This window comes from Phallusia mammillata, chromosome 7, assembly GCF_965637545.1.
Source record: "Phallusia mammillata chromosome 7, kaPhaMamm4.hap1.1, whole genome shotgun sequence".
NCBI lineage: Eukaryota > Metazoa > Chordata > Ascidiacea > Phlebobranchia > Ascidiidae > Phallusia > Phallusia mammillata.
Window position 1 is genome coordinate 12,771,231 of NC_137258.1, and position 15,542 is coordinate 12,786,772.

At 34.6% G+C, this 15,542-nt stretch overlaps 1 protein-coding gene across 1 annotated transcript; it reads left to right on the forward strand.

The window, feature by feature from the left end:
* The first annotated feature begins 3,914 nt into the window (after positions 1-3,914).
* Positions 3,915-15,533, forward strand: LOC145237431 (ATP-dependent DNA/RNA helicase DHX36-like). The gene is made up of 23 exons (XM_080100287.1): positions 3,915-4,066; positions 4,537-4,775; positions 4,996-5,072; positions 5,341-5,386; positions 5,990-6,032; positions 7,472-7,614; positions 8,239-8,313; positions 8,597-8,692; positions 9,161-9,298; positions 9,400-9,518; positions 9,602-9,748; positions 9,883-10,047; positions 10,223-10,443; positions 10,945-11,065; positions 11,476-11,619; positions 12,381-12,498; positions 12,614-12,788; positions 13,277-13,374; positions 13,630-13,794; positions 14,040-14,144; positions 14,282-14,482; positions 14,734-14,889; positions 15,235-15,533. Exons 1-23 carry the CDS (start codon positions 3,991-3,993, stop codon positions 15,355-15,357), a joined length of 2,991 nt encoding a protein of 996 aa, XP_079956413.1. The 5' UTR covers positions 3,915-3,990; the 3' UTR covers positions 15,358-15,533.
* Positions 15,534-15,542: the final 9 nt, after the last annotated feature.

Consider the following 15,542-nt stretch of genomic DNA (forward strand, 5'->3'; position numbering starts at 1 on the left):
CTGATGTAGGCCTATACACAGTTGTTGCTGATTGTATTACTTTGTTTTAACTTTGCTCCCGCGCAAATGCGAACTATTCGATTTCAAAAGGTTCTCAAAATTCAGGGCCCTGGCGAGGAAAACATTGTGTTGAAAAAACAACAACATTAGTTATCTAGATGCCCTTTTTGTATCACAAATATAGTACCAAACTGCTGTATACCAAGGGTTGTCATCGACTTGAAACCAAAAATAAGGACAACCGAAAAATTAAATTTTTATGCGAAACGAAACAAACGTTTTTGAGCAAATCTTTGCATTTTATACGAGTCATGACATATCATTTGCAATAGTTTGGCGAGAAACAATCTGTTCCAGCAACTTGTTGTTCGTAAAAAATAATAAGTGCAACCCACAACAGGCCAGGTCTAGGTTTAGACTACTTTTACTTGTAGCATGGATTTGACTATAGTAATTGTTAAAAATAAGGACTCCAGTCAAAAACAAGGACATTTCTTAGAAATAAGGACGGTATGGCAACCCTGTGTATACCCAACAACCAGCTGTATTAACAAAAAAGATATTTGTTATTACTAATTTCAACTTTAAACGTTCTTAATCATGGGCTCTTTAAACTCGATATTTTGAGCCCTGGGGCGGTGCACCGGCTGCATACCCCTATAGTGGGGCCCGCCCTGTGGCCGTGAAGAACTTTCCCGGAACCCCAAGCACTTGCAGTATTTCTACAATCTTATTCAACATTTCAGATGAGCTCTGTCGAGCCAACGGCAATCAATACCTTGGGAGGAAATGGACACCACCAGGTTCTTTGTCCCATTAAGCACAACGATGAGCACACTAATTTTTCGGTAAACTCATCAAAGTCCCAGCATTGCGGGAATGACTTGAATTGTAAGAAATGGGAAAAACAGCTATTGCATGATAACTCAAGCTGCTAAAATATACGTCAATCTTTATGGATCGCGAATCCTTCTCGAGATAATGGTGAAGGAACCATTATAAAAAAAAGAATCAAAAACGTTTAAGAACCACACTGTTCTAAATAATGATGCATCAAACCAAGCAAACCAATTGTGACGCCACACTAACCTTCAAAAGCATTCAGCTTTCAGACAAAAAGTGGTGTTACAGCAGGATATACCATACCCTTATCTTAGTTATGAGGTTTTTCCACTGATCTCTGTAAACCCTGGATTGTGCTACTCCGTTGAACGGTTGGGTGATTTTTGAAGCAAATTGAAGCGTAATGGCGGCTGCAAAAGGAAGCCCCAAAAATGCATTGCGGGCAATGGGGAGAGAGTGGAAAAATGTCGATAAATTTTGTTTTAAGCAATTTTATAGCGATTTTTGCAGATATGATTTGTAGTTTAATAGGACGCATGTATTCCAGTGTGTAATAACCTATAAATATGCGTAGATTGACTGTGAGGTGTTTGTATGTGTACTGGAATTAAAACGTTTTTAAGTTAGTGTTGAAATAAATCTATACTGAGTTGTAATAAATGTTTTTAGTGCAATATGAGTAGTTTACATGCGTTCCTCTATATTTAAGACATAAATCCAACAAGAATGGCTCTTTCCTTCACACATGATGATCTGATACTTAATTTAACATCATCTTGTGCTGATCCAAACTGCTGTTTTTGATTGTCACCAAAGTCTTGGAACTAAAATAAGACTGTTGTAGTAGGTTCAACATTATTTTGCTTGTATACTACAAACTGTACACCAAGTATGCTCAAAATTTTTTTAGCTTATTTAATGTAACCTTTTCAGTTTGCTACCAACATGTGTAGAATAAATTTTTGGTAAAATGTTTCGAATTGTCAAACTTAACTAAACTCCAAAATCTCAAAGAGATACATGTACATAAATGCATTTAAGACCTCACACCCGAATGAAATGCCTTTTTATGTACTATTTTACTCAAAATCTTGTTTTATTTCATTTCCATTCAGTGAGCAATTTTCTGCAAAAAACATGCCTACACAACATTCCAACACTTAAATTCTTCCTTGCAAAAAAGGAATGAAGGCAATGATTACAAATTATGCACTATATAGCCAAGTTCGTACAGATATCCTGCATTTATTGTCAGATGCATCACTATTATTGGTGATCCCATTATAACAGATAGTGCATTCACCAGATATAAAAAATCTAAGTTGTTAATTAAGTTTAAAATGTGCAGTATATCATGTTACAGGCTATGCTTCAGAAATGATTACAAAACATACACAGTGCTAGTAAAACAGTATAAACAAATAAAATATCTAATGTAATTCCAATTCCTTCATAGTGTATTTGTTGCAGAAAAAGGTCGTACTGTAATCCTGCAGTGCCATAAAGCTTGAGGTTTTTTGAGAGACTGAAACATTTTCAGTGGAATTTTTCCTGAGACAATTAATGTTGCTTATTGGAGAAACATAAACCCTATTGTATCTGAAATGTTCAGAAACAACTTCATGAGAAATTGAGAATTGAAAATTTTTATAATATAACCAATTTTATAATAGATAATAAACACCCAAATCAAATGCACTCAATCAAGAAAAACAAATCAAATACTGTTAAAAATATTTTGAGCAAAATAGTTGAAATAATATATTATTATTTTGTGTTTTTCTTTAAAACGTTCAAATCACTTGTTCCTTAGAATTTCCAGGAGTTTGATGACAGTCAAAAACCAGCAGTTTGGATAAGCAAGGTAATGTCATACAAAGTATCACATCATTTTGTGTGGAGAAAATAGCCATCTTGTTGGATTTAAGTCCAAAATACTTAAAAAAGCACGAACATTACTTATATTGGACAAAAAAACATTTATTACTGCTCAGTAAAGATTTATTTCAACACTAACTTAATAACGTATATCCAGTACACCTACACTAATACACATCACAGTCAATCTACGAATATTTATAGGTTATTACACACTGGAATACATGCGTCCTATTAATCTACAAATCATATCTGCAAAAATCGCTATGCAAATGCCTAAAACAAAAATTATCATCATTTTTCCACTCTCTCCGCAATGCATTTTTGGTGCTTCCTTTTGCAGCCGCCATTACGCTTCAATTTGCTTCAACCGTGACGGCCAGTAGCGCGATCCAGTGTTTATAGAGATCAGTGGGTTCGTATTTGTCTCTCCTTTCATTGCCAGTCTCCGAATGAGTGGTAGATTCTTTTCCGTGTGTTAAAAACGGTAATGTTTCGATAAATATTCGTTGACGCAATAATTAAACAACACCAGTCTTGTTTGTTTCAAGCCTAAGCCACCTAATTAATAAATGGGCTTTGGTCAAACCGAAAATAGGCACGTCAATAGTTCTAATGCGATCTGCGTAATTAAACAAACGTAAATTTCTATGTCAAAATTTTTTGTTACTTTACTGGGGAAAGTCCCCACATTTGCGTTTATGTGGGAAATAAAGTTGAGTTGAGTTGAGTTAATTCTTCTGAAAACGTGTGTTTACTTGTGAGGTAGGTAAATACAGACGTTCAATGTTGGAGGCGGGTTTAGCATTCATCCAAAATTCCACTGAGCGTTGAATTTCTGTCAATATTGTCCGTTTCTAAATGAAAACTTGAAGCTGATCCATTTCATTCAAAATTCTGTGCAAAAACAATATTTGTGACAGCTGTTTTGCTCTGTAAAAAACACGGGCATTGCGTTGCACATTTTAAAAAAAAATGTGCATTTCTGGTTAGCTTAACTCAATTAGGAGTTTTTGTTGATAATGGCAATATTAAACCTGCCTAAAAGGCTTCTTACAAATCTCTTTAATACACATGTAACTTTACCAAAAATAAAAACTTATATGAAAGTGTGTAATTATTGTTTGCATGTTTTGAATTCAATGTGACAAACACATAGAGAGAGAGATTATTAAAAAAAATGTTTCAGGTTCAAGTAGCTTAAACACAGGAATGCCAATTTGAAATTCTGGGCTTTGGTGTGTAAATATTGGAGTCATTTTCATACATATGTTTAAACCCAATAGGTTGTGGAATGTAGGTAGAAGTTTGCTACTTACTATGTCACGCCGTGGACGGTACCGAGGTAAGTTTTTTAAAGGTAGTTATGAAGCTCATTCAAGGCACCAGTGATGCTCCCTTTCTAAAGAATGTGACTAATGCAGAATGTAAATGAAATTTACCCAATACTGGTCAAGTAAGCTAAGCCCACACCAAAATCTTAAAACAGCAGCTTTCACCGACAATTAAACGAATGGATTACTGTCGTTTATCTTTTCTTGTTTATGTTATAGCGAGACCTTATTTATATGAGAATTGCTGGTACTGTTGTTTAAATGACAAAGACAAACAACCATCTTGCTAAAACCAACTTCAAAAATCGATTGAAAAATTTTGGCACCCGTATTATTAACATGTATTGTTTACACTTTTTTAATGATGACATAATCACTACAAAATGTTTACTGAATTGGCAATCTGGTTTCCAGGTTAATCTGTACAAAATTTTACTAAAAGTAATTAACATAAAACAAAAACTTTTTTACACATTACAAGGTTCATTTCAAAAAAGAGGCTATCACGAAGATCCATTCAGTGACTTTAAACCTGGGTCATCCAGAGGACAGAGACATAATCGTGGGTCATACAACGAACAGCGTCAGAAGTCAGAGTTTGATAGTTTTGAGCCAAGGTCATCTAGGGGCCCCAGACATGGAACAAGGAGAGGTCGTGACATAGGAATGTTTTATGCTCAAAAAAGTCGAGCGAGAAAAAAGGACGCAGAAAAAAACAATGTGTGTATTTACTTTATGAATGATATTCAGCTTAATTAAAATCGACTATGACAAAAAACTTCAAACATTTGTTTTTCTTATGTTCTCTTTTCAATTAATTTTAACACATCTAAATCCAGTTTATCTTGTGTTTTGGGTATTTTACATTTGCCAAAAAAGTCTGTTTTATAGTAGTTGACAATATTTGTTTTCTTAAATAATATTCAAAAACTGGCTTTAGATTGCTGTTGTGGAAATGAATCACAAACAGATGGGTGCTGCACAACATGCTTTGCAACAGGTCGAATTAGCTTCCATGTAAGTATGAAGGAAAGTACAGACTATGGTAATGGGCAAAACTTTTAGGCTATTACATTTGCACCAAGGCTTTTGTTTCACCAACGGCTTCCAGTGTGCCCATATTTTTTTAACTTTCAATGATACAGAAATACGATTTTTATCATAATATCTAATCATGGCGAAAGTCTAGTTTATCTTTATCTACTCATTTAAATTTTATTGTTTGTTGATAATGTATAATTGCTCATGTTAATCTAATTTATCTTTTTGTTTCATCTGGGTTCAGGTTTGATCAAAAGCAGACACATTCAGACCACATTGCAGTTGCCAAGGTAGTTTGGTTTTATAGATGTTGGAAAATATATTTTCACCTTATTTGATTTTCTTAAAATTGTTTGTAATACATGTCTAGGGTACCATTTTGTAAATGCCAAAAGTTTTAAAATAATCTTTGCCAAAAAAGTGAAACATAGTAAACATTTGCTAATATGTACTGAGTTCCCCCAATCCAAAGAAAACTTTAGGAACAAATGATTTGTAATGTTTTTCTTACTGCTTTAATTTATCTGGAATATTTTTTCCCCCGGGGAAAAATCTGGAGAAAGTTTGCTCTTTTTTTCCATTTGACGGAAGCAACTTTATACAATAGGTCATGTTGCTTCAATGCATACAATATACAACATTATAACTTGTGGACACTGTTGGCTAACTGACATTGTTACCACATATAAGATGCAGCGGTGAACTGACATATTTGTTATGGTTAATCGACTGTGCCATATTAAGAAGTGAAATTATAGTTTGCAACAAACTTTACACACCAAGAATAATAAAAAAAAATATTTTAAGAAGTTTGCAACTTCAATGTGATGGAGTAAGATATCCAAATCTAGATTAATTGGATGCTTTTGTAACAAAGCTGTATTATATTTTAGAAAGATTTGGATGCCGGAGGAAAACAAGGCTTTGAAGATAAAAGTTGGTTTCAATTTAAAAAAAGTTTTAAATCTTTGAGGTCAACTTAACTTAGACCCAATTTTGTCAAAAGACTACACTTTGCAAAAAAAACTGTGTAATGATGCTTAAAAATACTGTTGTTATGCTACAATCTGCACGAAACAAAACAATATTTTAATGGGTCCCCTTCCCTGAAGGGGACACATATTGATTTTACTCGAATTGTTTGTTTGTTTTTTCTTTTTTTTTCTTCCTTTTTTTTTTCTTCCCAAAGTTTGTCCGACTCGTTTTTCCATCAAATGTTTGATGGATTTGGCTGAAATTTACACAGATGGTAGATATAGTTATGTAGATGTGCATCCCACTTTGTTTTTGTTGATAACCCCAGTATTTACCCCGCTCGCCCCCTAAAATGGGTGTGTTTACCCAAAGTTTGTCCGACTCGTTTTTCCATCAAATGTTTGATGGATTTGGCTGAAATTTACACAGATGGTAGATATATTCATGTAGATGTGCATCCCACTTTGTTTTTGTTGATAACCCCAGTATTTACCCCGCTAGCCCCCTAAAATGGGTGAGTTTTTAAACTGTGTCAGAATTGGCTGAAATTTGGATTTCTTGTATAGTATGCCATTTATAGGTGTCGATTGTTGTGTTCAACCCTGTAGTCCTAACATTTACCCCACAAGCCCCTAAAGTGTAAAACGTATTTGTATGTTACTGGGCACCACAAACGAAAGATTTCTTTGGAGCAATAGTGTTACAAGGGCAACCAGTTGTATGTTGCTCGTTGGTGGGTTGCTTGGTGGTCGTTTTTGCGCCATGGCAGTTAGGGGCTTGTTAACAGCCCTATGACGTCAGAAACGGTTGTTGCTCAAAACACCTCTAGTGGTCGAAATTTTAAACATTGGCGGATTGGGCTGAAATTTTGCAGTACTATTGATTGAGTCATTGTGGTTTTTATATATTTTTTAGTTTGTGTGTCGAACCCAATTAGTTGCCCTACTAGCCCCCTAAAATGGGTCAGTTTTTTAAAACGTTAAATAGGACATACTTCAAACAATATCTGGAGTGAATTTAATTTTATAGTTTGTATTCTACATAGTATTATTATTTAAGCCCAGTGCCGATCACTGTGTTTTACCTTACAACACCCGACTTTCTCATGGTTATCTCTTGAATTGCATTATTTTCAACTTTGCATGTGTGGGGACCCATAAGTTTTTGCCTGCAGAAACGACTAAAGTTATAAAAGACGATGGCTAATATGGGACCCAATACAAAATAAGCGTAGGAAATATATTTATGTTTTAAAATAGGTTATAGTGTATATGCAAGGGCAATATGTGCTAAGCCACCCTTCTAGTTTATACTGACATTTAATTTGCAATGAGTTTATTAGATTAACCAAGCATGTTGTTGAGCAGTCTTTTTAACGTTGCAAATCTTGTTAAAAACAGAGTATTCATGGTTTCATAACACCAACAGCAACACAGATTTAGACAATCAACTGTTTGAGGAGTTTTCTAAAAAGAAAACATCTAAGTTACACAATAAAATGCAGACCATAAGACAAAGATTACCATCACACAAAATACAAAAGGTAAAAACCATTTAAATTTGTTGCTAAAGTTTGGTTCGGAAGAAGTGCTTTAAAGTGTACATTCATATGCGATAGATATAAAACCTAAAGTTGCTCCATAAATTACGGGACCCCAAACCGATAAAATTAAAAAAAAGGGCATGGTACATGACATAGGCGTAGAGTGTTTAAAAATATATATATGGGGTGCGACTTTTTATCATTGGCGCCGATAATAAACGCTGTAATACATAAGCAGTATTTGTACTCATATGTGACCAAATACTGATACCTTCTACGGGGTTTAGCCTGTAGTTTTTATCACATTAAGGTCCAAAGCAGTTGCTAACTTTTCTTTTTTAGGTATTGCTTATTCAAGTTATAAAGCTTTGGTTTAAAGAAATAATACAATCCTTGCTTTTTATCAATTTGTCTTTGCAAAAAATGATATTTCTGTTAAAAATTTGCATGTACCTGGTGTAGGGCACCCATTCGTTTCTGCTTGCAGAAACAAAAACATTGTTAAAGGCCGTGTCAAGTAAGCGATCTAATTAAAATTACATTTGCAAGTATGGCAAGTAATTTTTCTAGTTTTGTATGTGATTTGGATAAATGTTTGCTGAATTTACTGACTTATCTTTACAGGAACTGATAGACCTGATCAACTCCAATCAAATTGTAGTTATTAGTGGAGAGACTGGGTGTGGGAAAACTACTCAGGTAAAATTAAGTTTAAATCAGCTAAAGATCTTTCTTTTATGTACTTATATGGACTTTTTGTCACCACCACCTATCAAATTGCCATCTCTACATGTTATCTGTGACATAACTACATGCGTCTGAGATTCCCCTTTCTGCTAAGTGCTTAAATAATCCTGGTTTCAAGTTTAGTTAACAACCTGCTCTAATGATGAAAACAGTCATTGTTAAAATGTCTGCACTAAAATATGTTTTACAAAAAATCAACTCACAGCAAGTTTTAGAATAAATAGTTTGTGCTTAGATTCCCCAGTACATCCTTGATGATGCGATTTATCGTGGTGTTGGTTCTTCATGTAAAGTTGTGTGCACACAACCAAGAAGAATTTCAGCTGTGTCAGTAAGTCTGAGAATTTGGTTATATTGCACATAAACATTTAAGTTAAAATCATCGTAGTATGTTCTCTGTTGATTGTGGTGTAATGTCACAACATATTTGATCAGAACAGCTGATCCTTACAAATGACAGTAGTAACATATTTGAAAATTGATGTATCTTAGCTGACTATTTCAGCACACGTCAGTCTGTGTATTGCTTATTACAAACCACTGTGGATAACGATTTCACCCAATATATTTGAATAAGGACTGGTGATGCCTTATTTAAATCGATATCCACAGTGGTTTGTAATACATGTTGAGTGTGCTAAAATTGTCAGCTACTATATGCCAATATATGTAACTGGAATCCTCTGTTGAGCATCTATAGAACAGGACAATCCTGTATTAGAACATCTTTATGTTCGAAAATAGTGCCTTAACCATTTTTTATGCCGAATAATTTGTTTACCAACTTTAAAAAAAATAGGTTGCTGAAAGGGTTGCAAAGGAGCGAGATGAGAGGTGTGGTGAAGGAAACAGTTGTGGATACCAAATTCGATTGCAAAATCGCCTGCCACGACAAAATGGCTCTATTCTCTATTGTACTACAGGGATACTGGTACAGGTATGTTTCTTACTCCTATTGAAAATAGTGGTTGAGATATTATTAAACTAATGTTGTGCACATTCACTTCAGACTTTATAATTACATTTGATGGTTTTTAGTGGCTTCGTTCTGATCCAAACTTGTCACAAGTTAGCCATGTTATTTTGGATGAAATCCATGAAAGAGATTTATTATCAGACATTTTGATTACCATCATTAAAGAAATTGCTACCACACGGTAATGCCTTAATTGTTTTTATTTAATTTAACCTAGGCACCAGGGAAATTAATTCTGTGCATTTATAAACAAACTTGTTTCAGGAAAGACATCAAAATTATTCTGATGAGTGCTACTCTAAATGCAAATCTTTTTGCTTCATACTTCAATGGCTGCCCAACAGTTAATATTCCTGGTTTTACTTTTCCTGTAGAGGAATATAGATTGGAGGACACCATGGAAATGATAAGGTTTCTGCAGTATAACACAAATCAAGATGTTATCTAAATAAATGTGAATGCCTAAAAGGCTGGTTCAAAATAGTGCTGTGGTTATTAAAATAGTTAAATAGGTGTGACATAGATTGGACTATATTTTTGTTTAGATATCAGCCCACTGATGCGGCATACGATCAGTTTTCTAGATTGATGTCAAATAAACGAGATTGGAGAGAAAGAAGGATTGGTCGAGAAGAACGCCAGGCACTACAAGAGGATCGTGAAAATTATGTTAATGAACTGTGGGAATACAATGATGAGCTTCGCAAAACGTATGTTGTTTCTTTCTACGATTTAAATTTGAAAAACATTGTGAGATTTCACCACCTTTACATATTGGTTGTGTGCCTATCTTATTACTGGCAATACATGTACACATGTTTGTGCATATTCTGTTCCAATTTTGTGGCAGTTTTTATGAGCTATAAAACAAAAAAATTTATGCAGATACTCTGAAGAATTGAGTGAAGCAATATGCATAATGGATGCATTTTTGCAAAAAAATATTGATACAACACTGATAGTTTCACTTATAAAACATCTGGTACAAAATCCCCTCTCAGATGATGATGCTGCAGGTGGTGCCATGCTTGTATTTCTCCCGGGTTGGGAAGATATTAAAAAACTGAATGAGATGATTACAAAAGACACAGCATTTTTTAAACCACGTAAGTAGTTTGTGTTTTTTTCACTTTTAAACAGTTTGTAACCCTTTTTTAAGCTTCTATGTGGTTTGGTCCTTCTGCAATTTGTTTTGATGTAAAAAAAAATATTTGAAAATTTTAAATAAGGTTGTTTGCAGCTACATATGCAATAGATTTGTTTCTGCAGAGACAGGGTGCTCTTCTTACTGTACTAATATTAACATTTCTCTTTTTGGCTGCATAATGACAGTACTGATGTTGAATCATTGTCAAAGTTCCAAAAACTATATGTGATAAAAAAAATGGCTCAGCTTGGCCTATCCTTGCCATTCAGAACAATGTTAATGAAACAGCATTTTAATTTTAACAGAATGAAAAACAAAAACTGTTTACATAATATGCCTCACTCTTTTACCATTGTGTAACTAGTGTGACAATTAAACCCGTGACATAGACAAAGCATTGTTGCTAGTTGAAATAGCTTTGGATAATTTTCTTACCTGCCTTGATTATTGATAATTGCAGACAAATATAGAATAATTCCACTGCATTCTATGATGCCCACAACAAATCAACAAGAAGTTTTTGAGCGGCCTCCAAATGGAGTCACTAAAATTGTTATTGCCACAAATATTGCAGAAACAAGGTTGTAGTTTCAGTTTTTTTAGTATTTGCTAGCAGGGCATTGGACTTGTACATTATTTGGCCTATTTTCAAGTCGTTTAACTTTGCACAAGGCAAAGTCTGACACTTATTGATTTTGATAAATTTGTCTTTTATGAAATAAAAACAACAGATTTGCTACAGATGTGTGCACAAAAATTGAACTAAATGAAACCAGGCTTAAACTTGTTCTGCAAAACTAGCAAAACTAGGGTAAAAATTCTGTCCAATGTCCAATGCCTTATTTGCTAGCACTTAGAGTAGTACTTTCATCAATAAAAACTTGGTTTACACTTGCTGAACATTTGAATGATGTTGTTTTTGAAGTAGTACCTCAGATTTTTTGAGTTAGATTTTACCTATTTTTAAGATCCCTTGTTTTTAAATTTGTAGCATCACCATTGATGACATTGTGTATGTAATTGACTGTGGAAAATCAAAAATGAACAATTTTAATTACTCAAAAGATCTAAACACCCTTGGTGCAAATTGGTTGACAAAAGCAAATGCAAGACAAAGACGTGGAAGAGCTGGAAGGTATGTATTTGTAAGTATACATGTACACATGTGCATGTGTGCTTTTCCACTTTCTGTTGTAGAGTTGTTTCTGTCTGTTTTTTTTACTCATTTTAAAACTTTTACAACATGTAGCTGAGATCAAAACATACATGCAGTTAAAGTAAAATAGCTGTTTATGTGATGGAAATTTGTTGAACTAAATAAAAACTCACACAGATGACAGTAGAAGTCAAGGGTGTTTCAACTGTTTGTTTAACCCAAAAGTAAAATGAGAAATAAGTCATGCTAATTTGTAGTCTAAATTTTGGCTTTAGCCCCAGGAGATGTTATGGCCTACTTAAAATGGGACCATTTATGAAAATAGGTATGTAGAGGGTCATTGTAGTATTTGCCTTCAAACTACAGTATCTTCTACACTAACTTCTGGTTTTGACATGTATGGTACCTATCAAAACATACATAACAACTTAGAATTCATGGAAGCCATTGGTTACATGACATAGTGTTTATAAAGCTGTGCAGGCTTTTGGTAAATTTTAAATCACAACATGATTCTTTTTATTTGAATGTTCATTTTTTGTGTTGTGATATTTTATAAAATTAATTTTTAAGTACTTTAATAGATTTGTTAGTAACACAATAAAAAAGTGTACAATTAAATTGTATCATCACAAATCCCATCTGTTAAAAGGTGGCATTTCTATCACTTCATGGTAACAGTTTTCTATTTCTTTCAAACTTCATCACTGCAATAAACGGAGTTTGTTGCATTGATTTAGAGTACAAGCTGGCTACTGCTTTCACCTGTACACTAAGTTGCAAGAGGAAAAGTTAAGTGAGTTTATGCAACCAGAAATTTTGCGAACACCACTTGATCAAACCTGCCTTCAAATAAAGGTATAATTTTGAAAATAAAATGCAAATTTAGGAAAAACCAAAATGCAGACCATGTGCGGCAATTGCTTTATTTTTATGCTCACTATATTGCTGTGAAAAATCCTTTGGTTTGCAGATTTTACAACTTGGTGGTTTGCATGAATTTCTGGAAAGGGTAATGGAGGCCCCTGCTAAAGAATCTATTGAATTGTCAATACAAAAACTTACAGCCCTTGGAGCCTTGGACCACAATGAAAACCTGACTCCTTTGGGATACCATCTTGCCAAGTTGCCTGTACCTCCTCAGATTGGTTAGTATCTAATAGGGATGCCAAAATTGCAAATGTTCTGTTTGGTCGAGCACGCTCGGTGCATTATGACGTCACAAAAAATCCCCTTTCTACCTTTTAGCTCTACAAGGCATCTTACGTCACCAGCGGTGTATTAAGCTGTTACAGGCCTCAGAAGTACACGTTTTTCCACAATCTAATACATTTGAAAAATCATTTGTTTTTTTTCACAGACACCTTTTCGAACACTAGTTACCTATGTTGGCAGGGCATGAATATGCAAATTTAATGCTCGGGTCACTTTGTGCAACTGCTCGGCCGAGCACCGAGCATCAAAAATAGCGATGCTCGGTAGCGAGTACTCGGGTTCTGGTTAGGCTCGGCACATCCCTAGTATCTAATAAGACTTAAAACTGAATCTAAAATAATGGCTTACTAAATAAAATGAATCAACTTGTTTAAAAAGTTTTAGGAAAAGTCTGTTAAAGATGAAAATGTTCTTTCAACAGGAAAGATGTTGCTGATGGGAAGCATGTTTCATTGTCTTGAACCTATTTTAACAGTGGCTGCCTGCTTAAGCTTTAAACAACCTTTTGTTTTCCCACTGGTATGTCGACCTGGACACCTGCATAAGCTTATCAAAACATTAGACGTTTTGCAGAGAATCTATTAATTTGTATGTGCACATTTTAGATACTTTAATAAGTAAATGTTTCCATTTACATTGGTCAATTTAGCTAATGTTTCAGCCGTTTTCTTGTGACCTTGATGTGATTTTTATAAATAAGATTTAAATTCTTTGGTACATAAACTTTAACTCTACCATATAACAAGTTGCCACATAACACATATATGGTACTAGGGTAAGGAAAAGGCAGCAGATGCAAGAAGAAAGGCTTTGGCTGGTCCACATAATAGTGACCATCTAATGCTTGTTGAAGCTTATAGAGGTTGGCAAGAAGCTACAAAGCGTGGTTCAGCTGGTGACTACTGTTGGAGAAATTTTATGTCTGGATCCATTTTGAATGCAAGTTAATTAGCTTCTGTTCAGGATTTTTTGTTAATGATTGATCTTTTTGAATTATGAGGAATGTGGTAAAAATTAAAAACTCCACCGTCAAGCTGTTACAAAGTCTATACAACTTTTAATCGTGCAAAGTTTTAGAGAGGCGAAATGACCTTTATATGTAAACACTGGTACATCATGTTTCTGTGGACAGCGTATACTTGAAAACTGGCACTTTTGATTTATGTTTTTTATTATTTCTCCAGATGATAAAAGACATGCGCAGACAGTTTACTGAGTACCTTCAAGACACTGGCTTTTTTCTACCTGGATCTGTAAAGCTTATGAACGAGCATTCCAATAAACCAGAGGTCTGCAAAAACTTCAGATTTGTAAATTGGCAGCCTCTTGTTTTGTTGAACTTAAAATTTTTACAGTGTTGAGAAAACCATTTAACATCAAGCCGATTGAGCGGATAAAATGAAACGTTGTTTTCATGTTGTTTAAGATTGTTAAAGCAGTGGTATGTTCCGGTCTTTACCCCAATGTTGCGAAAATGTTCAAAAAGCAGCCGCGTCGTCCTCCTAAAATCAGCTCACAACGGGAACGAAATCTTTCTATTCACCCCAAATCTGTCAACAGCGAAAAACCAAGCGACAACTTTCGGGAACTGTGGTTGTGTTATTACGAAAAAGTACAAAGCACGCAGGTACAAAAAAATTGCTTCGTTATTTTTAATTTACGGTTTTGTTGTTTTGTTTTGGAATTACTTTTTTAAACTGGTGAGTTGCAAAACTAAGGACAGTCCAGAGTGCTGGATTCAGTGGCCTGTCGTAACTCATCATGTGACCTTCTCTTAAAGAAGGCTGACAAAAATAGGATGGAAATCCGACGTTTTACTTGTTCGTATCGTATTTTGAGCCTAATCTGTCCTTAAGGTTTTATCCTGTGCTTCTACAGATTAATTTATATGACACAAGCGAAATTTCTCCATTTCCCATGCTGTTCTTTGGTGGGGACATAAACACTTTTTGCAATGATGAAGGCGAAAACATGATTTCTGTGGATGAATGGATTCAATTCCGAGCGAAACCTGAAGTTGCCTCCACAGTACTGGTAAGCTGAGTTTCACATTTACGTGGCCAACAGACACGAACTCGTACATTAAGGTTTCAAGCTCGGTACTGTTAATGGATTTAACTTTAATACTTTTTCACTTTATATAAGCTGATCTACCACAAAACAAGCTGCAACGCACCAGTGTTTTAGGAAAATAGTCTACGTCGTACATCATTAAACCGTGGTTTGGTGTCGCCGCATAAAAATAAAACTCCACTTTCCTTTTGCTTCATCGTCTCATGCTTGGAAATTTAGCTGTTTGATAATCGATATTCCTCAACCGTGGTTAGGTGCGTGAAGTATTTGCTTTACTATGTATTTATGCTCGGGTTTGTTTTACAGGAACTCAGAGATCAACTCGATAAAATACTTGCCAAGAAAATCAAGTTTCCTTTTCGGTCATTAGAAGAAGCCGATTTTGCCGTTGTTCGAACTATAGTTGATCTTTTGTCCAAAAAGTCGTAGATTGCATTTCTGAATCACCGTTTATTTTATCATTAGGCAAGCAGAATATAAAGTTTCACTCACGGCTTTAAAAATTAGCGATGATACAATACTTTTTGAGTTGTTTTTTTGGCCCCGCTGGCAACAAGAATGTATCACCCAGTTTCAAGTTACATAAAAGCTCTTGACCATGTTGATTATGAAAT